This window comes from Rana temporaria, chromosome 4 (assembly GCF_905171775.1).
Source record: "Rana temporaria chromosome 4, aRanTem1.1, whole genome shotgun sequence".
Lineage (NCBI taxonomy): Eukaryota > Metazoa > Chordata > Amphibia > Anura > Ranidae > Rana > Rana temporaria.
The window spans coordinates 71,002,531-71,029,828 of record NC_053492.1 but is presented as its reverse complement, the minus strand read 5'-3'; the positions used below and the strand labels follow the sequence as shown (position 1 = coordinate 71,029,828).

At 42.9% G+C, this 27,298-nt stretch overlaps 1 protein-coding gene across 1 annotated transcript in view; it reads right to left on the bottom strand.

The window, feature by feature from the left end:
* Positions 1-27,298, bottom strand: part of HS1BP3 (HCLS1 binding protein 3) — a 186,816-nt gene that overhangs the window by 50,893 nt on the left and 108,625 nt on the right. The window contains exon 5 of the mRNA XM_040348532.1: positions 1,060-1,229. Coding sequence (XP_040204466.1) covers positions 1,060-1,229 — 170 coding nt within the window. The remainder of the gene's footprint in view (positions 1-1,059; positions 1,230-27,298) is intronic.

Here is a 27,298-nt window from a genome sequence, read left to right as displayed (position 1 = left end):
TGGCTTTCTTTCAACAATGACTATCTTCTTGCCACTCTTTCATAAAGGCCAGATTTGTGGGGGACATGACCAATGGTTGTCCTGAGGATAGATTCTCCCACCTGAGCTGTGGATCTCTGCAGCTCCTCCAGAGTTACCATGGGCCTCTTGGCTGCTTCCCTGATTAATGCTCTCCTTGCCAAGCCTGTCAGTTTAGGTGGGGGGCCAAGTCTTGGTAGGTTTTTCAGTTGTGCCACACTCTTTTCATTGTCGGATGATGGATTGAATAGTGCTCCGTGAGATGTTCAAAGCTTGGGATATTTTTTTATAACCTAATCCTGCTTTAAACTTGTGTTTCTGGGCCTGCATGATGCTGTTTGTTCACTGAGGTTCCTTAAGGCTACTTTCACACTGAGGCGGTTTTTAGGTGCTTTAGCGCTAGAAAAATAGCCCCTATAAAACACCTCCCATTTATAGCAGTGTGTCTTTTCACACTGGAGCGGTACACTTGTGGGACGTTACAAAAAGTCCTACAAGCAGCATCTTTGGGGAGGTTTAGGAGCGCTTCCAAAGCGCCTAAAAAAAAAAGCATTTTGAAAGCACTGCAAAACGGGAAATTTGAACATTTTTGGGGGTAAAAAGCACCCCTTTAGCAGCCGAAAGGCTCGGCAAGTGCGCCGAAAACTAAGAGGCGCTTTAGCGCTAAGGACCGGCCGCTGCCAGTGTGAAAGGGGTCTAACAAACCCCTTTCTGTGAAGGGGGCTTCACAGAAGAGCTGTATTTATACTGAGAATAAATTACACTCAGTGGGACTCTATTTATTAATTAGGTGACTTCTGAAGGCAATTGGTTCCACTAGATTTATGTTAGGGGTGTCAGAGTAAAGGAGGCTGAATACATATGCACGCCACACTTTTCAGATATTTATTTGTAAAACTGTTAAAAAGCCATTTATCATTTTCCTTCCACTTCACAATTATGTGCCACTTTGTGTTGGTCTATCACATAAAATCCGAATAAAATACTAGGAAAATTACTAAAAGGCCATTCACACCATACTGAGATTTGAACACCACTTACCATCAGATGCTGAAAAGGATTTCTTGCCAGTGGCTGGAATTCTTTTATTTGGTTCAAACAGTTCTGCATCTGGATCCACTTCATCGCTGAACAAAGACATGGTAGATTTGGGTTTTACCTGGGGAGCTTCATCTTTCTTTACAATTACTTTTTTCTTTTTGATTTTTGTTCTGGAATAAGAAAGGATACCGTATAAATGACACACATAAAGTAGCAACGTATAACAGAGGGCAAAAAGCTCATATCTCCCTGCCTGGACAGCCATGGATGATACAGTTTGTTTGCCCTTTTATTACAGATACGTATATAGCGCTGTCAATTTACGCAGTGATTTACTCACACATATATTTATATATATATTGTACATTCACATTAGTTCCTGCCCATTCTGGTCACAGTTGACCCTTTAGAAAGTCCTATATGGAGGATAGGACAGAATAATGAGCCCCATCAACAGCTTGGCGCATTCACCTGCCACATTACAATCATTCTCTGAAGTCATTTCCTGTCCACTGGGTTGTATGTAGGAAGAAGCAGCACAAAGGGAGTAAAAGCCAAAAAAGGAAAAAGGTACCTCACATAAGACTGCAATGGCAAGTCTCGTTTTACATAGGACCCCCATGTCTAGGTCCTCCGGGGGCATTCATGAAGGATTTTTTTTTTTTTTGCCATATATAAGTGTGTCTGACCGTTCAGAAAAAAAAGGGGGCAGAGAGCTGAAGTTACATTCTGCAGGGCTCAGTGAGGAGAAATCTGAAAGCTGATTGGAGGGAAGAGACACAACCCCTTCACAAAGCACACAGGAGCAAAGCTCAGGTTGGCAATCTGCTGGATATCCCTCCCCTGTCACCATTTTTCTCTTGGTGTCAGGCAAACTTGTCAGAAGTGACTCATACTGATAACAAAGCAGCAGACAGACATTACACTTAGTGCTTTTGAGACAAATACACACTATAGAGGGATATGTTTATTCTCATTTCATGGCTGAGGTTTACAACCACTTTAAAGCGGAGGTTCCGCGGTCCATCGTTTGCATTGAATGGTTTTATGTTTAGCAACCTAGTACTCACATGTTTTAGATTTAAAAATATCCCCAGTCTGATTTCCCCGAAAATCTAAACTTATACAAATCGATGCTGGAATTTGCCATTTTGCTTGTGGGCATTGTGAAGCCCACAAGCAAATACTTCTGGGAAACAGTGAATGCTAATCTCCCAGAATTCCCTGATCTATCCCGCGCATGAGCAGTGTTGACGGCGAGCAGCGCCGTCAACACTTCATGGTTGCCATCACAATAATGGCATCATTTAACTGCTTGCCATGATTTAAAATCGCGGAATTAGACCCGCCCTCGTCACATAACCTGCTTGATGAGTCACATGACGAGTGAAATCCCACGAGATTTCATCGGTCGGCATTATGAATCGTCTCCTGGGAAGCATGACACTGTGCTCCCAGGAGACATTGCGAACAACTCCCAGCAAACACTGGGGTGCTGGGGAAGAGAAGAGACACACCCACTCCCGCGGGAGGCATACCAGGAAGTGTCTACTAATACTCCAGATTCACGGTATTTAAATGCAATAAAAAAATTGGATAGCCAAATGTTTATGTATATACTGCATTGATCTGGATAAGCTCAAGTGTATATTTAGGGTGAACCTCCGCTTTAAGTAATTTTATAGCATTAATACAGATTTTTAAGTATGTGGAAAATGTAAAAAATACCCCGGACTTAAAGTTGTTAACATAACTACGCATCCTAAATACAAATATAAACTTCACATTGGGGATGTGTGGGGAGGAAAAAATCTGCTATAATGACAGGTTCCCTTTAAATTTCACTTTTATGTAAGGTTACACTGTATTTTGGAATAAAAGATTAAAGGGAAGTTTGACACATGGCATGAGACCATGTTAATAAAACCCATTCTGAATATTTTTTTCTTTATAATCTCTAATCTCAATTTAATTTAATTGGAAGGGTTAGTGGCATTTCCTGGTGAGTTAATGCTGAACAGGTGAATATTACTTGGAGTATTGTGACCTGATTAATCACATTCTTTACTATCCTTAAGGTAAATTCCTGGTAAAATAATAATCTCCTATCCACTAGAGTGGCTAGACTCTTCTATGTATAAGGGAAACCATATTTTCAGTGAGTACACACAAGGACGTACTGTGCTGTCATTAGAGGGAGAGTGGTGGTATCTACTAGTAGCACAAGGCCCAACTTATTTGAATAGAATTATTTAAATGAAAGCCTCTTAGTATAAACAATAAAGCAATAGTAGTACCATCATCCTAGAAGTCAATTGGAATAGAACTAGGGCTAGAGGGACCCCAAAGGCCCAGAAGACCAGAGAAGAGAGGGGGCAAAAGGACTACATTGGTACTGTATAAAGAGATAAATAGGAGGAGTAATACGGGTAAAAGATATATATCAGTTTATTAACATGGGGCCAGATTCAGGTAGGGCCGCGCACTGATACGGCGGCGTAGCGTATCGTTTTTACGCTACGCCGCCGTAAATTACATGAGCAACGCTGTATTCACGAAGCACTTGCTCTGTAATTTGCGGCGGCGTTGCGTAAAAGGGGCCGGCGTAAGCGCGTAATTCAAATGATCCCGTAGGGGGCGTGGATCATTTAAATTAGGCGCGTTCCGGCGCCGAATGTACCGCGCATGCGCCGTCCCTAAATTTTCCCGACGTGCACTGCGGTAAATGACGTCGCAAGGATGTCAATGTCTTCGACGTAAACGTAAATGGCGTCCAGCGCCATTCACGGACGACTTACGCAAACGACGTAAAATTTGAAAATCGCGACGCGGGAACAACGTCCATACTTACCATTGGCTGCGCCTCCTAATAGCAGGAGCAGCCTTACGACGAAACCGACTTAGGCAAACGACGTAAAAAACTACCGTCGGGCGCGCGTACGTTTGTGAATCGGCGTAAGTATGCAATTTGCATACTCTACGCTGACAACTACTGGAACGCCACCTAGCGGCCAGTGTCAGAATGCACCCTAAGATACGACGGCATAAGAGACTTATGCCAGTCGTATCTTAGGCTAAAGTCGGCGTATCTAGCTTTCTGAATACAGAAAGTAGATACGCCGGCGCTACTTAGCAATTACGCTGCATATCTATGGATATTCAGGCGTAATTGCTCTCTGAATCTACCCCATGGTATCAAAAAGACAAACATGGTCATTAAATGCATCAAAACAATAATATAAGACAATGGACATATTGCGAGACCACACGGTCGGACAAGTCCGCGGAAACTGGTCCGCGGACCAGTTTCAGCAGACATGTTCGGTCGTGTGTACGAGGCCTAAAGGATAAGTTCACCCTTCGTAACATGTTAGGCTTCACTGCCGGTTTCCCTTACCACGAATGGCAGCGGCAGCACCCAAGAGCCGTTCCAAAAATCGTCTGGGTTTGCCGACATTGCGGGATTTGGACAGGTAAATGTCCCCGAAAGTAACTTTTAATTTTGTGGTGGGGTGGGGGACGCCTTTTTAACCTTTTCACAATCACCATGTTAGAAGGATGGTAAATGCAAACATTGTTTCAATATACCCACCATTCTTTGCGTTTTATAGGGCAACAATTACAGATTTCCAAAAAGGCAACTTGGGAGGCCCAATTAAAACAAATTGAGGAGTGAATTTATTTTAGCCAAGATTATTTTTACAGAACGTCTCACACAATAACATAAACGCGTAACAAAAAAAAGATGCATTCCTTCTCGTTGAAGCTGAAACGGCCTGGTTAAATGTTTCAAGTGCTTGAACTGAATAGTACACTGCGGAGACAAACTTTTCTTGCTATGGAACGAAATGTCCTAATTATGTGTTTTCATGTCTTAGCAACTAAGACAAGTGCCTGTGAGGAGATAGTTTGCAGTGGGTGGCTGTGTAATCATAACACATAACGAAAGCACAATCTGGCTCTCCCTACTGTGTAGATGTGTACTTGCTCTCAATGTTTCCCAATTACGTGCAGATGAAGTGAATAACCATCTTGGAATACCTGCAGTGCTAACCACTTTCTTCTTCATGTAGTCTCAGTTAATTAAGGAGTACAAAGTTACCAATACAGGGCCCACAATAATTATGGTATGAGGTCATCATTATGGGGCCCACAATGGGGCCGGGGTAATAATACCCTCTTTACTTAACTCAGTATAACCCAAAGTCTCCTCCACTGTTTACATGCTCCACGAATAATGCTGTTTGGAGTAAGGTCCTATCCAAGTGAACAGTGGGCACAGCACAGATATGGCCAATGTCAAAAAGATGGTAAGTTGACAAGGAGGTCATGGTTGTCATTAGAGGTAACTAAGCAACTTAGTGGGGCAATTTCAAGGTTAATAGTTTTAGGAAGGCGATCAATGAAGTTTTTAATAAAAGTGAACTCAGTGTAGCCCCCTTGAAATAGCACAGTGGTTCTGGCTGGTCTTACCATAAAATCAAGACTACATTGCTTCCAAAAGAAAGGGAATGCAGAAAACATTACTGAACAACCTGGCTGAATGCACTTACACAAGATAAGGCATTCAAGGACAGAAAAGGGAGCCACAAGGCCAAACTTGGTCAGACCAACTCCCATCCTCAAATGTGCTTCTTCCCAACTTTGGTTTGGCCTGTTTCTTTGATGAAAAATGGTATGCATTGTATAATATTCCTATATGTCTTTCAAAAAATTTACATTTTATTATGAAAGTATGTCAATAGAGCTTTATATAAAATCTGAAGTATCAAAATTTTTCTATATATATATATATATATATCTCAGCACAGTGGTGCAGTGAGTAGCACTTTCGCCTAACAGCAAAAGGGTCGCTGGTTCGAATCCCGACCACAACACCATCTGCCTGGAGTTTGCATGTTCTCCCTGTGCATGCGTGGGTTTCCTCCGGGTACTCCGGTTTCCTCCCACACTCCAAAGACATGCTGGTAGGTAAATTGGATCTTGTCCAAATTGGCCCAGTATATATATGTATATCTGTGTGTCCCAAGCGTGTCACGATCCTACGGGGTAAAATGATCGCACCAGCCAAGCAGACTCTGGCTGGAAAAAGCGCCCAGAGGCGATTCAGTTCGCATGAGTTGCGCTATACAAGTCATTCATTCATTCATATACACACACACACATACATGCATACACACACTTAGGCCTTGTTCGGACAAAACCGATGAAAACGGACTGAAGTTCACTTTCATCGGTCCAAACCGACCATGTGTGGGCCCCATCAGTCAGTTGTCCTTCGATCCAAAAAAAAGAGAACTCGCTTTAAAATTTAACCAATAGGTCAAAACCGGTCATTAGTACGCACGACCATCGGTTCAAAATCCACGCATGCTCAGACTAAATGAGGGGACGGGAGCGCTCGTTCTTGTAAAACTAGCGTTCGTTTTGGAGATAGCACATTCATCACGCTGTAACAGACAGAAAAGCGTGAATCGTCTTTTACTAACACAAAATCAGCTAAAGCAGCCCCAAGGGTGGCGCCATTGTATTTGAACTTCCCCTTTATAGTGCCGTCGTACATGGTTTACGTGTCCGCGTTCTGACACGATTGGTTTTTAAACTGATGGTTTGTAGGCACATCAGACCATCAGTCAGCTTCATCGGTTAACCGTTCTCGTCGGATGGACTGATCGTGTGTACGCGGCCATACACTGTGTATATATATATATATATATATATATATATATATATATATATATATATATCTCAAGGGTTGCCAGCCAGTTCTTGAGAAAGATGGACTGAGCGTCATTGAAATATTGATAATAAAAATGCTGCAGTTTTGACCTATCTTCTCTACAAGACCCGTGTCTGCTTCTGAAGTATTGAGGCTGTTTGAGACCAAGGCATATTCTGTATGCAAATTTTAAAATTTGACCCATAATGCCTGCTCACGGTCTATAGGCAGATGCGTGTTATTCTTTATGGGATATAGACTTGCGGAAATTATGCTCTTGATTAGATTTCACTCGTCATGAAGTTTGTCTATTCACACATATTTGTGTGAGCATTGTTTGAGTGCCCTGGTTATATCCTACAACCATAAAACCTCCATGATATTAACAGCAGATATAAGCCTTAAAAAGTGGAGTTCCACCCATAAAAATAACATTACATCAGTAGTTTTAAAAAAATATCATTAGTCCTTTAAGAAAAAAACATTTTTTTTTAGATGCCTTCAAAGGGTTGTTGCTAGGCAGAATAGTTAATCTTCCCTCTTCCTGCACCTAGGTGCTTAAGCTTCCTAACCTACACCGCACAGACTCCTAGGAATGTAGTGGGTGTAACTTTCCAGGAGTCTGTGCATTCCCCAGTCTCGAAGAATTATGTGACTTGGACAGTACAGGTGCTGAAACCTGATATGAAACCTATTACACTGCTTGTGCAGCACTGAGCATGTGCGAGATCTGCAAGGCTGAAGTCCAGGAAGTCATACAGTCTGGCTTCATGATGCCCACACTTAAGATGGCCCCAGTCAATTTCTATTTTATAAAGTGTCTGAATGCTGTAACAACCTAACAAAACGGACCTTAGTTTACAGACTAACTTTACTAGAATACATTAAGCTTGTGTATTACAGGGGTATTTATATTTAAAAAGTGAAATTGTGGCCGGAACTCCACTTTAAGTCAATGGCTTTTAGTTTTCTAAAGCAACATGTATTATAAACAATCATGTGTATGCCACCTTCTGTCTACATGCACTGCCCCAATGACTGCACAGCATCTCTCAGGGTGGGTTTCAAGCCTGCTTGATGTGCGTTGAAATGACAACTTTTAGTCTCATCATTAGTCACATTATAATAGGACGTGCCTAAAGAACCCATTCCTGGAAGGATCACCAGGGAATGCTTTATTAAAAGTTACAGATGTAAAAATATTGAAACAGACCTTTGAAATGACATGAGGATTAAAGTGGATTTAAAGCGGAGTTCCGGCCACAAATTGAAAAAAAAAAACTTTTTAAATATGAAAACCCCTGTAATACACAAGCTTAATGTATTCTACTACAGTTAGTCTGTAAACTAAGGTCCGTTTTGTTAGGTTGTTACAGCATTTAGACACTTTATAAAACAGAAATTGACTGGGGCCATCTTAAGTGTGGGCATCATGAAGCCAAACTGTATGACTTCCTGGATTTCAGCCTCGCACATGCTCAGTGCTGTACAAGCAGTGTAATGGTTTCAGATCAGGTTTCAATAGCAACGGGAGTGTCAGCGAAAGTTACCGCCCCTTATCTATGCAAACCTCTCCTCCCCTCCTCCTTCCAGGAACCAGTAAATATAATAAATAATTTGTTCCTGTGCAGATATATCTACATAACAAGATGATATATATCTCTTGTTATATATGTGGTGTGTATACATATACCAGACATGTGCACTGTCAATAAATTCATTTTGTTAGTGCGGTGATGTTAGTGCGGTGATGTTAGTGCGGTGATGTTAGTGCTGCGATGTTAGTGCGGTGATGTTAGTGCGGTGATGTTAGTGCGGTGATGTTAGTGCGGTGATGTTAGTGGTGACGTTAGTGGTGACGTTAGTGCGGTGATGTTAGTGCGGTGATGTTAGTGCGGTGACGTTTGTGCGGTGACGTTAGTGCGGTGGTGTTAGTGCGGTGATGTTAGTGCGGTGGTGTTAGTGCGGTGATGTTAGTGCGGTGATGTTAGTGCGGTGACGTTAGTGCGGTGATGTTAGTGCGGTGACGTCAGTGCGTGACATTGGTGCAGTGACAACATTAGTGCCCAGTGCAGAGTGGGGGGAGGTACAGATGATCAGGCATACAGAGCGGATCTCTGATTGGTCTGTATGTGAGTACAGTGATCATAGTACAGCCCCGCCTCCCTGCACTAGACTTGTAACACACAGTGCAAAGCTCTGTTTCTATGTACAGGGAGGCGGGGCTGTACAGGGAGGCGGGGCTGTACAGGGAGGCGGGGCTGTACTATGTTCGGTGCTCTCACATACAGATCTATCAGACAGAGTGAGATTCGCTCCGTCTGCCTGATGATCTGTATCTCCGTGCACCGGAGACAGACTGCAGATGGGCGGGTGGTGGAGGGAGGAGGACGGGGGCGGCGGTGACGGACGGGTGGAGGAGCTAGGACGGGGGCGGTGCTAGGACGGGTGGAAGAGCTAGGACGGGGGAGGAGTTGGAGAGGGAGAAGAGGAAGGACACCACCTATATGGGCGGCACTGCCCTCCATCCCTCCCGCCCCCCGAGATGTTCATCCACGGCTGCGATGTTCAGCCCAGCCTGGGGATGATAACACACATATCCCAGGAGGCATAGCAGCGCTGGATGCGGCGGGGGGGGGGGCCATTCCGCCGCGGCGGGGGAATAAGACACTCACAGATAAAAACGTGAGTTTTTAAAAGACAAAAACAAAACATCCCAAATGTATTTAAGGGGGCAGTGTAAAAACGAATGCAAAGAAGTTGTAAAATAGGGTGGAACTCCGCTTTAAAGCCCTGAAATTAAAAATGAACAAAAAACGTATTTTCTTCTATAGTATGCAATTGCCTCAATCCAAGTCTCCTAGTGTGATTTCTGTCTGCTGTTTCCTTCTTCTGCTATCTGCAGGAGTCATGCCGCGTATACACGATCATTTTTCGGTATGAAAAAAAAAAACGTTTTTCAGCATGTAGAAAAAAACGACGTTTTACCAACTTCATCATTAAAACGACGTTGCCCACACACCATCGTTTTTAAAAAATGCTCTAGCAAAGCGCGGTGATGTACAACACGTACAACGGCACTATAAAGGGGAAATTCCATGCAAATGACACCACCCTTGGGGCTGCTTTAGCTGATTCCGTGTTAGTAAAAGACTATTCGCACTTTTCTGTCTGTTACAGCGTGATGAATGTGCTTACTCCATTATGAACGGTAGTTTTACCAGAACGATCGCTCCCATCTCATAACTTACTTCTGAGCATGCGCGGGTTTTTATCGTCCTTTTAGCCCACACACGATCATTTTTTACAACCCGAAAAACAACACTGTTTAAAACGTCGTTAAAAAATGAAGCATGGTTGAAATTTTTTTTTTTCGTTTTTCAGAACCCGAAAAATTATGTGAAGCCCACACACGATCATTTTAAATTACATTTTTTAAAAACAATTTTTTTTTTCATGCCGAAAAATGATCGTGTGTACGCGGCATCACTTCTGACAGGTTATGCTGACTCCAAGCAATCATGGGTGACGGGAGGGGTGCTCCAGCACACAGCCTGTGATTGACAGTTTCAGATGTGCATGTTTCCCTATGAGACAGTGTAGAGGGTGGTGTGTCCATTCCTTTCACTCAAGTCTGAGATTACACTCAGCTCCCTGCTCTATTCTATGCAGTGTGTTTGATCAGATCCCCGCCCCTTGCCTCTGGAAACTCATAAATGCTGTTTCAACTGTACACTTTGAACAGCTGTGGATCAGAGATTGCTGCAAATAAACAGGTGCAACATACCATGTGTGTATAACTTGATGCCAGTCACTTCACTGGACTTGGATTGAGGCAATTGCATACTATAGAAGAAAATACGTTTTTTGTTCATTTTTCATTTCAGGGCTTTAAAGTGGAGGTTCACCCCAAAAAAATCAATTTTTAACATTAGATTGAGGCAGAATCGGGTGTTTTTTTTTTAAATCAATGCAGTACTTACCGTTTTAGAGATAGATGTTCTCCGTGGCTTCCGGGTATGGGCTGCGGGACTGGGCGTTCCTACTTGATTGACAGCCTTCCGACCGTCGCATACAGCGCGTCACGAGTTTCCGAAAGTAGCCGAACGTCGGTGCGCAGGCGCCGTATAGAGCCGCACCGACGTTCGGCAACTCATGACGCGATGTATGCGACCGTCGGAAGCCTGTCAATCAAATAGGAACGCCCAGTTTCGAAGACCATACCCGGAAGTGGCGGAGAAGATCTATCTCTAAAACGGTAAGTACTGCATTGATTTAAAAAAAAAAAACACCCGATTCTGCTTCCCGTAATTAGCCTCAATCTAATGTTAAAAAAATGTTTTCGGGTGAACCCCCGCTTTAAATACAACCACTTACAACCACTTTAAAGTTTATATAAGATTTTGGTGACTGGGTTTGCATCTACTTTGATTGGCTGAACAAACAATTAGTAGGCAAGTAAGCAAAGGTTGATGAGCATAGTGTGATGGCGCACACTGACGTCACCGCATGTTTTACGTTTGGAGGAAGAGCTCCTATAGTGCCGGCCGGCAATACACACTTGTTTTTAAATATGTGACTTGTAAGTACGGTTTCGTCCCTTTTTTATAATAAATTTCTATACGGAGTTACGCTATTGGTGCGTTTCTTTCCCACCCATCCATGAACCGAGGACCTGCTGATCTGTGAGGACGTGATCGCTCCCTGCCTGTCCGTTCTTGGAATCCCTCTTGGCTCGGTGTCCCACTCAGTGGATGGAGTTTCTATTTGCCTATTAACCCCGTGGTTATGGTAAGCGGCTTTCCAATAGGTGGTGGTCTCGTCACAAGAAGTATACTCACGGTGGTGGTGTTTTAATCCTGCTCGCGGGTTCTGCCACGATCCCTGTATCACTATTTTGGGCCTTTATTGATTTCATATTTGTACCTAGTGTTTACCCTTATCATTATTTGGGACTTTAACCACTTCCATACCAGGTACTTACGCAGCTTCCCGCCCAAGCCAATTTTCAGCTTTCAGCACTGTCGCACTTTGAATGGCAATTGCGCGGTCATGCTACACTGTACCCAAACAAAATTGGCGTCCTTTTTTCCCCCACAAATAGAGCTTTCTTTTGGTGGTATTTGATCACCTCTGCGATTTTTTTTTTTTGCGCAACAACTAAAAAAAGGCTGAAAATTTGGAAAAAAAAATACGTTTTTATTTTTTTCTGTTAATTTTTTTGTAAATAAGTTTTCTCTTTCAATTACGGGCACTGATATGGCGGCACTAATGGGCACCGATGAGATGGCACTGATGGACATCGATGAGGTAGTACTGACGGGCACAGATGAGGTGGCACTGATTGGCGGCGCTGGTATGCGACACTGATGGGCACACATAGGCGGCACTGATGGGCACACATAGGCGGCACTGATGGGCACACAGGCGGCACTGATGGGCACACATAGGCGGCACTGATGGGCACACATAGGCAGCACTGATGGGCACACATAGGCGGCACTGATGGGCACACATAGGCGGCACAGATGGGCACTCATGGGCGGCACTGATGTATACTTATGGGTGGCACAGATGGGCACTGCTAGGTGGGCACTGGGCATGGATGGGCACTGTGGGGTGGCGCTGATGGACACTGGGGTGGCGCTGATGGACACTGGGGTGGCGCTGATGGACACTGGGGTGGTGCTGATGGACACTGGGGTGGCAGCACTGATTGTTGCCAGTCAGTGCCCATTTGTGGGCACTGACTGGCATCTTTTTTCTTTATGCTTTTTTTTTTTTTTTTTTTTTAACTTTTTTTTTTTCTGTTTTTTTTTTTTTTTTTGCCCACCCTGGTGGTCCAGGGTGGGCATCCCTGGTGGTCCAGTGTGGCGATCCGAGGGGGGGCTGCGCTGATAACCAATCAGCGCGAACCCCCCCTGTCAGGAGAGCCGCCGATCGGCTATCCTCTACTCGCGTCTGTCAGACGCGAGGAGGAAGAGCCATCAACGGCTCTTCCTGTTTACATCGTGATCAGCCGTGGTTGGACACGGCTGATCACGTGGTAAAGAGTCTCCGCCGGAGGCTCTTTACCGAGATCGGAGATGCAGGGTGTCAGACTGACACCCCGCATCACCGATCGCCGCGATGCGCGCCCCCACGGGCGCGCGCGGCATGAAATCCTGCAGGACGTTCTGGAACGTCCTGTCAGGATTTCATAACCACTTCCCGGACGTAAATCGGCCATAGGCCGGGCGGGAAGTGGTTAAGGAACACTAAAGGTACAATTTTTTTTTTTTTTTAAATAACATACATGTTATACTTACCTCCACTGTGCAGATCGTTTTGCACAGAGTGACCCGGATCCGTGTCTTCTGGGGTCCCTCGGCGGCTGTCTCGGCTCCTCCTCGCAAAAGCTTTCCACGTTTATGCGAGCTCCCTCGCATGGTGGAAAGCTTTTGCGAGCGCGCTCCCGTGATACAACAGCGGCCATAGCCGCCGACTGTATCACTCGGCCCCGCCCCCCGGCGCGCCGCGTCATCCGCTGTGATTGACAGCAGCGCCAGCCAATGGCTGCGCTGCTATCAATCTGCCCAGCCTAGCCAATCAACGGCCAGGCTGGGAACCGAGCAGGATGACAAGCACGCGCCCGGGACTTTCGAACGGTGAGGTAAGTAAAACGGGGGCTCGGGGGGGGGGGGGGGCGGTGCTGTCAGATGTTTTTTTACCTTAATGCATAGGATGCATTAAGGTAAAAAAACTTTTACCTTTACAAACCCTTTAAAGACTCTTTTATTTGTATTAAGGACTGGCATTCTGATGCTGGCCTAATCCATTGGCGCAATTTATCTTTTCTATTATAGTGTGATGTACTCTCTAAAATATTGCGGAATGTGCTAGTGCTGTAAACTGAATAAAATAATTGGGGTGGCAAACAAAACTCGCAGCTGATGTGGAGGGTGAACTGTCTCTGAGATAATGTGGATTCTGCACCGTAACTTGGCAGTGATTTATAAACATCCTATGAATTCTGAAATGGAAACATTTGTAACAGAATAAACTTTGTCTCGAGAGAATTTTCTGAGCTTCTAAACTTAGAAGCGTTACATTGGCAATAAAAAGATAAAATAGGGTGGTAACCACAAAACATTTCTCCGTTAGTACATATTTCTAAAACCTCTGAGTGTCACATGTATTAAAGCAGAACTGAAGGCAAAACTTTTTTTAATTTCTATCTTGGATAGTGTAAGAGAGGGTTATAACCCGCCAGGGTTTCTTTTCTTTGTCATCTGTGTCCCACTGGGGAGATTTCCTCTCACTTCCCCTTGTGGCTTTGGAACAAGGTTAATATGATGCCTGGTGATCCTGACATAAAGGGCCTTGTTCAAACACTTCCGGTTGTAGTGGGACAGTCCATGTCTCTCAGTTGTGCTCCCACACAGTCACAATGTCTTTTAATAGAAACTATGAGGCCCCATACACACGACCGAGTTTCTCGGCAGAATTCAGCCAGAAACTCGATCGGAGCTGGATTCTGCCGAGAAACTCGGTCGTGTGTACACTTTTCAGTGAGGAAGCCGACGAGGAACTCGTCGGGCCGAAAAGAGAACATGTTCTCTATTTCCTCGTTGTTCAATGAGGAAAGTCGGCCCGCCGAGATCCTCGGCGGCTTCCACACTGAACTCGACGAGGAACTCGATGTGTTTGGCACGTCGAGTTCCTCGGACGTGTGTACGGGGCCTGAGAGGTTGATTGTACACATATTACACAGCCATGGTCCACGGGTTGTCACAACCAGGAAGTCCAAGCTGAGAAATTCAAGGTACCCCTTACTGGAGTGCATGCTGATAGACACAAAGAGGCTGCAGAACATCAACAGCACCGAGATGCAACAAACGGATAAAAACTGTGTTTTAAGGTAAAAACCTGCAATTTAATGCAATACAAAGAGTTTTAGCAACTTAAATCTAACTCATATGGTGGTGTTTTACCTACCAAATTATTTGTATTTTTACCCATCCAGTTCTGAAATTTGCACGCTCTATCTTTCAGAAAAGGAGACCTGATTTGTTTCTACTGCAGTTAAAGTGATTGTAAAGTCTTGTTTTTTTGGGAGTTAAAAATAACAAACATGTTATACTTATCTGCTCTGTGCAGTGGTTTTGTGAGTGGACCGAATCCTCCACTTCTTGGGTCCCTCTTTGTCTCTCCGGGCCCCTCCCTTCTGTTGAGTGCCTCCACAGCAAGCAGTTTGCTGTGGGGGCACCCGAGCCGAGACGCAGCTTCCCATGCCCATTCAGACACTAAGATGTGGCCTGGCCCACCCCCTCTCTCCTCTGATTGGCTCACTGAATTTGATTGACAGCAAGCATGCTTGTTATACTCCCTGTGGAACCTAAGGGGTAATCCTCTATCTCTGATCCTCTTCTTTTTCCACTGTCTAAAAAAATAAATAACCTGAACTAGGACTTATGTGATAAAGCCATGCTCAGCTTGGTGTACCAGTATATTACTAGAGAGTTTTTTTTTTGGGAGGGTGCACGTGATCAGCACAGGGCCAATCAACACTGTCCAGACAGAGGATCAGGGGAGAATGAAAACTCCTCCTACAAGGTTTACTAGGAAGTCACAAGACTGCTATATACTGCTGATGAGAAAAGGTATTTATCAGTTTATATTTACTAAAATAATTGCATTCCCATGTTCTGTGTACTGTGGGAGACCAGATATAGAGAATACAGGTTCTGGGTTTAGTAACACTTTAATGCATAGAATGTAATAAAATAAAACATTTTAAACTTTAAAGTGGTTGTAAATCCTTTACTAACACTTTTACCTACAGGTACAGTAAGCCTATAATCAGGCTTACCTTTAGGTACCATGAATATCTCCTAAACTTGCACCGTTTGTTTGTTATTCACTAATAGCCAGATTCAGGTAGCTTTACGCCGGCGTATCAGTAGATACGCCGGCATAACTCTGAATCTACGCCGTCCTAAATTTAAGTGTATTCTGGAAACCAGATATGCTTAAATTAGGCTAAGATACGAGCGGCGTAAGTCTCCTACGCCGTCGTATCTTAGGGTGCAATATTTAGGCTGGCCGCTAGGTGGCGTTTCCATTGAGTTCGGCGTAGAATATGCAAATGACTAGATACGCCGATTCAGAAACGTACGTGCGCCTGGCGCATTTTTTTTACGTCGTTTACATATGGCTTTTTCCGGCGTAAAGTTAGTCGAACAAATAGTTGGCCTAGTAACTGTTAAGTATGGCCGCCGTTCCCGCGTCGAAATTTGAAATATTTACGTTGTTTGCGCAAGTCGTCCGTGAATGGGGCTGGACGTAATTTACGTTGAAACCAATACGTCCTTGCAGCGTACTTTGGAGCAATGCACACTGGGATGTGTGTTATAAGCCGATAAATATGGTATATCCAAATAACACACCCAAGCTTATCTCTTCACCACACACAGCCACAAAAGGCAAGAGAATTCTGGTTGGGCAGTGTATTCGTGTTAGTGCGAACACACTTAGACCGAATTTTGATGGTTTAAAGAATGTCAGGCAAAATGGTTGACCCTCAAGCATGTTCACTTCATCAAATCTGGCCCTCTTTGAAAAAAGTTTGGACACCCCTGATCTAGGCTATCAAAAAATATGAATGTGACCCATGACAATCCTTTTTTTATTGGAGCCAATTTCATTATCATCTACATTTGTTGCCTCTCCCTCCCTCTGTGCATTAAAACTCACTCCATGCCCTTGTTTTGACCTAATATCACTCATCTATTTTCATCTAAATCATTCCATTTTAGAATAATAACAAAAGAGAAGCACAAGCGCCAGGACACAGTACATAGCAGACAGGAGACAGGAATCAGAGTCCCAGTAGTAGGACAGGACAATCCAGGCAGGAAGTCAGCTCCAACACACCAAAGGCCCCCTTTTTATTGCCTATTCGATTGTTTAAACAAAAGATAGATTTCACCGCCTAAACTCCTGCATTGTTCTGAGAATCCTGCTCAGCACTTTGCTCAATTGAAAATCATGGGGAGGCTAAACCCATCTACAACGAGAAAAAGCAACTCCTAGAGAAGACGCCTATAGATTCACCATTTCCTGCAATTCACCCAGGTCAACAGGTTATCGGAGGAGACGGATCCTCATCAGAAGTCTTCAACAATACAGAATTACTCATTATAATGAAAATTTTACTTGTGACTGAAAATAATAGATTACATCACAAACTATTTTCTTCAACAAAAACAAAGTGCAATACATGAAAAAAAAAAAAGCTGACCAGGGTATATTCATTACTTTAAATTGATTTTTCTCTTATGATATTTCTTCTTTATAATCCTATTTAAAATCCTTTTTGTTACAAAAATTTACATAGTCAGGTTGAAAATAGACACAAGTACATATAATTCAACCATTACAAAAAAACAGAAAACCTCCATATATATAATCCTATACCCTAAAGTTGGATTGTGGGTATAGGAGATTTAATTTACCGTACTCATCTATACATGGCTGACAAGTTCAGTGGCGCTATACAGAGAACACAGAACCATGTAAATCAGTCACGGCACTCTAAGTAGGTTACAAAATAACCAGTATAAAGAAAGCTCTTCCCTTGCAGTTATCTTCCAAGACTAATTTTATTTTCTATGGCCCGGATTCACAAAGCACTTACGCCGACGTATCTCCAGATACGCCGCGTAAGTGCAAATATGCACCGTCGTATCTATGCGCCGACCCACAAACTAACTTACGCTGGCGTAGAGTGGGAGCATTTTTACGCTGGGCGCATTTGCCGGTTCCATTGATTTTCTATGCACATATGCAAATGAGGGAGATACGCCGATTTACGGTTTGCGTAAGTCATACGTCCGGCGTAAAGTTATTCCCCATACATGAGGCGCGACCCATGCAAAGGTATGGACCAGGGAACACAAGCCGTCGTATTTTACCTTGTTTACGTTGGATGTGAATATGGCTGGGCGTAGGTTACGTTCACGCCGTAGGCAGTGATCCGTCGAATCTTAGGCAGTTGTTCCGACGTGATTCTGAGCATGCGCACTGGGATGCGTTCACGGGACGGCGCATGCGCCATTCATTGTACGTATCTGTCTGAAACTCAGCCCATCATTTTCATGGGGTCACGCCTCATTTGCATGGCTCACGCCCACTTCCACATACGCCGGCTTACGTCTAGGAAACCCAGCGCAGATTTAGCAGCACTGGCTTTGTGAATCCAGTGCTTGCCTCTATGCGCTGCGTCGGAGTAGCGTAAAGAAGATACGCTACGGCGGCATAAATAGCGCCGCTGTTTGTGAATCCAGGCCTATATATATATATAAAAAAAAAAACAGATCTCTAGAGCTTGGAAAATGCCTGCACTTTGCATTCTCACAACTGAGCATAGGATAACCCAAGCAATAATATATGCAGAGATTAAAGGACTTATGAGGATGTTAAGTAGTGACGAAACGCGTCAAATTGGGATGCACAGTGCGTCGATTCAAATGCAGGTGGAATGTACGCTGGAGTCTAGCAGGCCTGCGGCTTCTTTTGCATTAAAAGGATGCCCATGTTTTTAACCTCTTTGTATGAATACTGGCTACGGATAATTTTTTAATAAAATGGAAGCAATTTATACTATGAGAAGCCCGTCCTTCTCATTCTTTCTACTCTACACTAAATAACCCTGCTACCAGAGCCATTGGTGACACTGCCAATAGGAAAGGATGCCGGAGAGTGACCGGCCCAAGGACACCCCCGGTCTATGAGTGACTATAAGCGATTTTGGACTCCTTTTTTTATACAAGACAGTGAACTCCAGTCTGTAAGTAAAAACTTCAATAAAACCTTTTATTCTGGTATACATGCTTTTTTATGTGGATTATTGTTCGCTTTATGCGCATTTATGTGCATTTTTCCTGCTTATTTTTTTTCTCCCCGAAGCATATTTCCTTTAACCTAATTTCTGTTCCTGTTGTGGGTGAGTTACAATGCAGTGCATTTAATGCATGCTTATTGTGTGCCCATGTGATAATATGCCAACATTTTGCATTTTAAGGGCCCATGCACACTATGGGGTGGATTTACTAAAACGCAATCTGGTGCAGCTGTGCATATTAGCTAATCAGCTTCTAACTTTAACATGTTCAATTAGGTTTTGACAAAAAAACCTGGAAGCCGATTGGTTTCTATGCTGAGCTGCACCCGATTTTGCACGCTCCAATTTTAATAAATCAACCCCTATGTTTAGATACCTCCATTTTTCCATAATGGATGAACATAGGTAACTGCAATGACACATATAAAACAATAATTTTCTATGTGGTATATTTAGGGCCACCGTCAGGGGGGACAACCCACACATATGTAGGGGGCACGGGCATCCCAAAGGGCCCGGAAATCCCAAGTGGCTCGGGTCCCGCAGGTATTTCTATCTATTGCCTGAAGGCTTTTTGATTGACAGCCACTGTAGATAATCGTCTTCACCCACCTCTCCCCTCCACTAATCGCAACAGGAGTGCATCCCAAGGTGTCTAATCAGCGGTGCCTGTGAGGAATGAGCTCCACCACACCAGGAAGTGTTATAGAGTGGCGGAAAGCATAGAGGCTCTCATGAGACAGCTCCTGGTGTCCGCTAACATGACTGAAACTGGGGAGAGGGGGAGAGAAACGCATATGCAGGGCTCATCAAATCTCCTCCTCCTGCTCCCTGATCTCTTCACATCACAAGTAGTAGAGCTGCAGATGTTGAGGACATTGGGTTCTAGGGGAGCGGCAGGAAGAAAAAATGGAATGAGACAGATCAGTTTTTCACATGCCACGGAGCTCACCCTGGCAGCCGATGGAGGAGATGAAGAGCGGAGTGCTGGGGAGGGTTCAGAGGTGATTGTCAAGAAGAGCTCTCCTCTGTCCCTGCAGGTGCAGCAGATGATTGATAATTATGGTTAGGAAGGTAGGTAAGGAATAGGTAGGAATCTGCAACAAAGTTTGTTAAAATCCTTGCAATGCAGATAAATGTTACTGTTTAATGGCAAGCAGGTAAAACTTTAGGTTACTTTTTACATATTTACAGTCTCCAATTATCCTGTGTTGTTTACAGACCATGAGCTCTCGAACTACAATTTACTTACAATTGGATGACTGATCATGAGTGAATCACAGCAGTGGCACCTCATTTATCACAGGGTTCTGTCGGAAGTTTCAGTCAAACAAAGCTAGACAAAAAAATGGCAGTCACAGTGCTACTTTCCAATTCTGGGAACAAGCATGCAGGCAGTGAAGTCAAGGAACAGTGAAAACTCCTGATCCAAATATTTGTTCTGGAGCAGTGACTCCTGAAATAATGAATCCTTTTGCTGAAAAGAGCCACTGGAAAGACCTGTGGAAAGCATTGCAGTGCTCGCCCACTGAAGGTGTGTTAAATGGAATTAATCAACCATGTGCCTCACAGCTGTGAATGTAAAGGTCAAGGACTACGGAAAAGCTGTAATGTGAGCCCTACACTGAAGAAAAAATGGTGCATATCAAACCAGAGAAATGTAACTTTGAAACCTAAATAGAACTGAATAGAGTAAAGATAATACCACTTGCCGAATGCTGAACGCCGTTGTACGGTAGCAAAGTGGCTCTCCGTCCCTGTAGCGGGCATGCGCTCACTGCCAATGCCGTGATTAGTCATAGCACAAGCCGTTCAGCGAGTGCTGACCAATGGATGATCACTGGCAGCCGCTGATCAGTGAAGTGAAAGACAGAACAGAGCTCTGCCTATGTAAGCAAGGCAGAGCTCTGTCCTGTAAATGGGATGTGCTGGATTTAAAATCCAGCACATCCCTTAGAAAAAGCACCACTTAGTTACACACAAAAACACTGGTTAGGCACACAAGTAACCCCCTTCCCAGCCAGTGTCATTAATACAGTGGCAGTATATTTTTGGCACTGATCACTGTATTCGTGTCAGTCAGTGTGAGATTGTCCACCACAATATCTCAGTCCAGCGATAAGCCGCCATTATTCGTTTAAAAAAAAAAAAAAAAAATTCCACTATATATACCATAGTTTGTAGATGCCTTAACTTTTGTGGAAACCAATCAATATACGCTTATTGGGATTTCTTTTAACGAAAAATAAAGAAATTCGATTTAAAATTTTCATTGGATATGTTTTATAGCAGAAAGTAAAAAAATATATATATTTTTTTTAATCGTCTGTCTCTTTTTTGTTTATAACGCAGAACATAAAAAAACACAGTGGTGATAAAATATCCCCATAGCAAAAAGCTCTATTTGTGTGAAAAAAAAAAGGGCATTCATTTTATTTATGTACAGCATTGCAAGACCACGCAATTGTCAGTTAAAGCAGTTTGTAAACCTCAGATGCTGCAAAAAAATAATAATCCTGCAAGGCAATGTGGCATAATGTGCTAGTATGTATCGCATACTAGCTCATTATGAAATCCTCACCTTGGAACAAACCCCTCCAGTGCTGTAATTTCACCTCTGTCTTCCAGAGGTCAAGTGGTTTAGGAAGGTTTAGTGTAAATTCAAAGTAATAAAATAATGCACTCCCAATCATGAGAGAAGGGCTGCGGAGTATGGCAGATGGCTGCAACCATAACAGAGAGAACAGAGTTCGTGTGAGAGACGCCCAACTCCTCGCCTTGGCCACCGGCTGTGAAAAAACGGTGGCTGCTCGAGGAAGCACCACTACAGATGGACAGAGCACCCATGAGGTCAGGGATCCACAACAGAGAGCCACCTGCTGTCACTGCAATGCTCCCCTGTAAATGGGAACGCATTCCTATTTACAGAGGACCATCGCAGTGACAGCAGGAGGCTTTCTGTTGCGCATTCCAGACCTCATGGTGGCTCTGTCCATCTCTGCCTGCAGTGTCTGCTCTTCAAGCAGTCCATGTTTTCCTCCAGGTGGTGGCCAAGGCGGGGAGTCGGGCATTTCTCACACTGACTCTTTTATGGTTACAGCCATCTGACATACTCCGCACCCCCTCTCTTATGTTTGGGAGTGCATTATTTTTATCGCTTTGAATTTACATTAAACCTTCCCTAACTTTACTGCACTATGAGATGTGCACTATTTTTTTTTTCTTTTGATGAAAAGCCTACTTAATTTTCTTGTTACACACTTTTTTTAACTCCAGTCTTGCAGGGCGTACCTAGCACACCCCTAATTCACAAGTTGCTCAGCATTTACATCAGCGCTTGCCCTGAGAGGGCTTACTTAACCTCTTCCATACAGGGCTTTTATACACACCTCCATACCGGGCCTATTCTGGCACTTCTCTCCTACATGTACAAATCATATTTTTTTTGCTAGAAAATTACGCAGAACCCCCAAACATTATATATGTTTTTTTAGCAGACACCCTAGGGCAGTGATGGCGAACCTTGGCACCCCAGATGTTTTGGAACTACATTTCCCATGATGCTCATGTACTCTGCAGTGTAGTGTAGCATCATGGGAAATGTAGTTCCAAAACATCTGGAGTGCCAAGGTTTGCCATCACTGCCCTAGGGAATAAAACGCCGGTCATTGAAACCTTTTATTTTGCACGGTATTTGCGCAATCATTTTTCAAACGCCTTTTTTTTTGGAAAAAAATTGTTTCATGAATTAAAAAAATAACAAAACAGTAAAGTTAGCCCAATTTTTTTGTAAAATATGAAAGATTATGTTACACCGAGTAAATAGATACCTAACATGTCACGCTTTAAAATTGCACACACTCATGGAATGGCGCCAAACTTCGGTACTTAAAAATCTCCATAGGCAACGCTTTGAAATTTTTTACAGGTTACCAGTTTAGATTTACAGAGGAGATCTAGTGCTAGAATTGTTGCTGGCACTCTAGCGCACGCGGCGATACCTCACATATGTGGTTTAAACGGCGTTTACATATGTCGGCGGGACTTGCGTGTGCGTTCTCTTCTGCGCGCAAGCTACTGTGGACAGGGGCGTTAAAATTTTTTTTTATTTCTTATTTTTTTTTTTTTACATATTTCTTTTTTTACACTTTTTTTTTTTTTATTATCACTTTTATTCCTATTACAAGGAATGTAAACATCCCTTGTAATAGGAATGTGTGTGACAGGTACTCTTTATGGAGAGATGCGGGGTCAATAAGACCCCACATCTCTCCTCCAGGCCTGAAAGCATGAAATCGGTGAAAAAAAATTCACCGATCTCATGCTTACTGTTGCTTAGCAGCCGCAATCGCGGCTTTGTTTACTTACGGGGACCCGGGCGTGACGTCATCACATCGCGCCCGGGTCCTCCGACGGTCATAGAGATGACTGGTGACCATCTGGTCACCAGTCATCTCTATGCTTCCTGCGAGCGCCGGACGATTCGTTCTCTGGGCCCCCGATGGCACGGGAGAGCCCGGAGAAGCACCGGATGGCGGCGGGAGGGGGGGGGATGTCCCCTCCCGCCGCCTGTAAGAACGATCTAGCGGCGGAACCGCCGCTATGATCGTTCTTACGTTGTGCAGAATCGCCGGCACAAGAGAAGGATATCTGAATGATGCCTCTAGCTGCAGGGATCATTCAGATATCCCCCCCCACAAAGCCCAGGACGTCATATGACGTCCACTCTGAACGGCAGAGGTTCTTTGTGGACGTCATTTTACTATGGGCCGGTAGGGAAGTGGTTAATCCAACATAACTGTACAGTCATTCTGGGTGCCTGCCAATAAATCTAGAATTACGTTTTTTGACTGCAGCATGTCCCTGGTGGAATCTAAAATTTGATTTAATAGACCACAAGTGCTATTAACATCACACATCCATGCTATTGATTATACCACTGCATCTATTCTATCTAGTGTGCGGTGCAATGTCATTGATACATTTGGAAATAGGGGATGTCATATACAGTATGTACTGTATGAATACATATGAAAATGTCCAGTCTCTGGTTTAATCCTGGTCCCCAATTATTAAGCGGTTCTTAACTTTTAACTTAACTTTTGTGTTCCATATAAAGTGGGTGGAGGACTTTCTAAAACAAAGAAAGGCAGGTTAAGAATTTTTTGGAAAGCCTTATAAATGTATTTTGCCAATCCTTTTAATCAGAAAGAGTGAGACTGAAATTGTTGTAATTAATTGTTTTGCACACCAAACAAAATTAAGCAAACCTTTACAGCGTAAATAGTAGATATATCATAATGGGTGTTAGCTCATAGACCAGCCTTTCTCAACAGGGTTACTCCAGAGTTTGCCAGGAGTACCTCTTAGATATGTAAATGCTGACACCAACAGTCTTTTTAGCTAACTGTAAAGGGGGAATTTTCTCACTCGCCACCAGGTGGATAGAAATCCATGATTTAAAAAATATATATTTTTTATCAAATGTATTTTAATAAAATGCTTTTGGAGTAAAAATCTATCTAAAGATAGTTTTCTATTTAAGATACATTAATAATTTAGTTTATTCAGCATGGACTGGAGTTTAGTTATGTAGCATGAGGTTGTATATTCTGCAATATTTACATTTTTGGTAAACTCATTAAATGAATCCAAGACATAACATGCACTCACACAATTTCACAGTAACCATGAGATAAAACAAAGTTTAGGAATATTCCTTTATCCCATTGATTTGCAAATCTACGTACACTACAAACTATATAATTGAATTGGTTCTAAAATCATCCTTTTTACTAACCTAACAGCTTATTATTATAAATAGCAAACCTTAATTTTGTTCGCAAATATTAAAGATTCTAACTACCAGCATGAATCAGTCCTTACATTTAAAGAGCACCTGTCATTTCAGAACCATAATGGCAGCTCCTGTTAGTGCACATCCACTCACTTGCTGCCACCACATCCCTCACCTTGTTGTGTCACTGCCGCATCACCAGCCGTCCCATTAATGTGAATGGGACTGTCGGTGAGTCAACAGCGGGTCAGAGGAGGAGTCGCTGTGGGACAGAGATGACGGTTGCTTTTTAAAAATGATGATTTAAATCAAGCCTTTTTACTAGTGATTTAAACTGTGATTTAAATTATATTCACCCTGCTGACCACTAATGTAAGGAGAATTCTTCCCACTGATCATTACAATAATGTACTGTGAACTTTAGATATAGCAATTATATTCAGGGGTTCCCCGAGACCAGAAAGTGATTTCAATGGATCCTTCAGTTTATAAGGGTCGAGAAAGCCTGTCTCAGACCCTAAATCTAGTGTGTATAGAAGTATAAATGAGTATACTGGAATGTATAGAACTTCCCCTTTAGAGTGCCGTCGTACGTGTTGTACGTCACCACGCTTTGTTCATCATTTTTCAAAAGCGATGGTGTGTGGGCAACATCGTTTTTAATGATGAAGTTGGAAAAACTTCGTTTTTTGGACCTTCTGAAAAACAACGTTTTTTCCCAATGCCGAAAAACGATCGCGTGTACGCGGCATAAGAATATGGAGTCCAGCTTTGGGCTGCAATTTGTATGAAGGCGTTCTGGAACTTGTTCAGAGGCAGACAACTAAAGGGGGCAGAAAAATCTTGCAGTAAAACATTAGTTCTTTTGTAATCTTTTATTTATGCATACTTTATGGGGACAAAATTCTGTACCGCCTCAGCATAGTGCCTGCATGTGCCTAATAGGAAGCCCAGCCCTGACAGATGTACATCACATGGAAAAGCAGCTGATCTATCACGATCATGTATATGAAGTTATATTTCATTACTTTCAAAGTTTTATCACCTGCTATGTAGAGATCACAGTAAGGTGCCAAAAACACTTACTTGGATATTATTAATGTTCTGGTGGTAATTAAGTTCCTCCTAACTCCTCTGCCTTCCCCTATTATTACACACCTTTCCTCACAAACAGGAAAGTTAATTGTCCGATGCAAACCTCATACATGTTTCATGAAAGTGGATTAAAACAATAAACTATGTACAGTACATATCTCATTAAAAATGTCCTGTAACGAACATCCGTGTGAATCAGAAAATCTAGCTTAGATAAACAGGAAAACACAGTATAATTATAGTTATAGAGAAACCCCGGTCTAATGAAAACGCAGGATATGGTTTTAAAATGCAGGAATCACTAAGCACATCCTAAAAGAATAAAGCTGTTGACTATAGCGATCAAGAGGATTCAGCATGAGGACCTCTCAGGCCGCGTACACACGATCGGTCAAAACCGATGAAAACGGACTGAAGGTCCGCTTCATCGGTCCAAACCGATCGTGTGTGGGCCCCATCGGTCAGTTATCCTTCGGTCAAAAAAGAAGAGAACTTGCTTTAAAATTGAACCGATGGACGCCTGACCGATGGGTCAAAACCGATCGTTAGTATGCAAAGGCATCGGTCAAAAGGCCGCGCATGCTCAGAATCAAGTTGACGCATGTTTGGAAGCATTGAACTTCGTTTTTTTCAGCACGTCGTTGTGTTTTACGTCACCGCGTTCTGACACGATCGTTTTTTTATGGTGTGTAGGCACATCAGACCATCAGTCAGCTTCATCGGTTAACTGATAAAATGGTCCTTCAGTCCGTTTTCATCGGTTTTGACCGATCGTGTGTACGCAGCCTCAGTGTTACTACACAGACATTAGAAGCAGATGGGCATTTGGAGGTAAAAGGGCCAGTCTACTCAAATGGACCATTTCATTTTTGGCTAGACGCTAGTGGGTTGATTGTAGCAGCTTGTTTTATACCTGTTATTTACCCAGCAGGGAGATTCTGACATTTCATGTATCCAGGCCTTCCCTCCTCTTCAACAATTACAGATGCTCTTATTACTTAGATTTTTTTTTGACATAAAAGTAATTTATTGAAAAAAAAATTAGAATATTTTCATTTTTTTTCTATTTTAATAGATTTATATTAGAAAAAGGTACAAAAGTACAAAGTTACAAAATAAAGTAGAGGACATTCACAAGAATGAATAGAAGATCTCCAGCTGGTCATGTGAGCGCCCAGTTGCACTGTAAATAATGTATTTTTGACAATAAAGTTATAAAAGGAGACACACTGGACATTGTATAACAATTTTACAAAACTGATTATTTTTACATAGAGAAAAGGCAAACCCCTGAGGGTGGGACTTTAGAGGGACTACCAAAGAAAAATGTAAGTAAAAAATAGTTTTATTCAAGAAAAGATATACATAAAGTAATAAAAATGGTCATGAAAAATCCAACGCATTTCAGAGATGACTGTTGTCGCCTTCATCAGGGTTTAACATTGGGATATCTACATTATCAGAATTGTTCTCATTTATTTTTACATGGACTTTATTAGGGTTTATTTTTGAGGTAGGGCTTATATTGCAACCCTCCCCAAAAATCAGGCTAGGTTTAATTTTCAGGGAAACATGGTATAAGGCTGACAGGAGTAGTGACAGAGGTATCACTACTTCTGTAAACCCAGCACTCAAAGTGGAAGTTTCTTTGCCATGGACACTGGATGATCTTGTCCTGGCACTGCTGACAACCACTGAAGAGCCCACTTTTAACAAATTTTCTACTGTGAAGATTGCAGTGTCA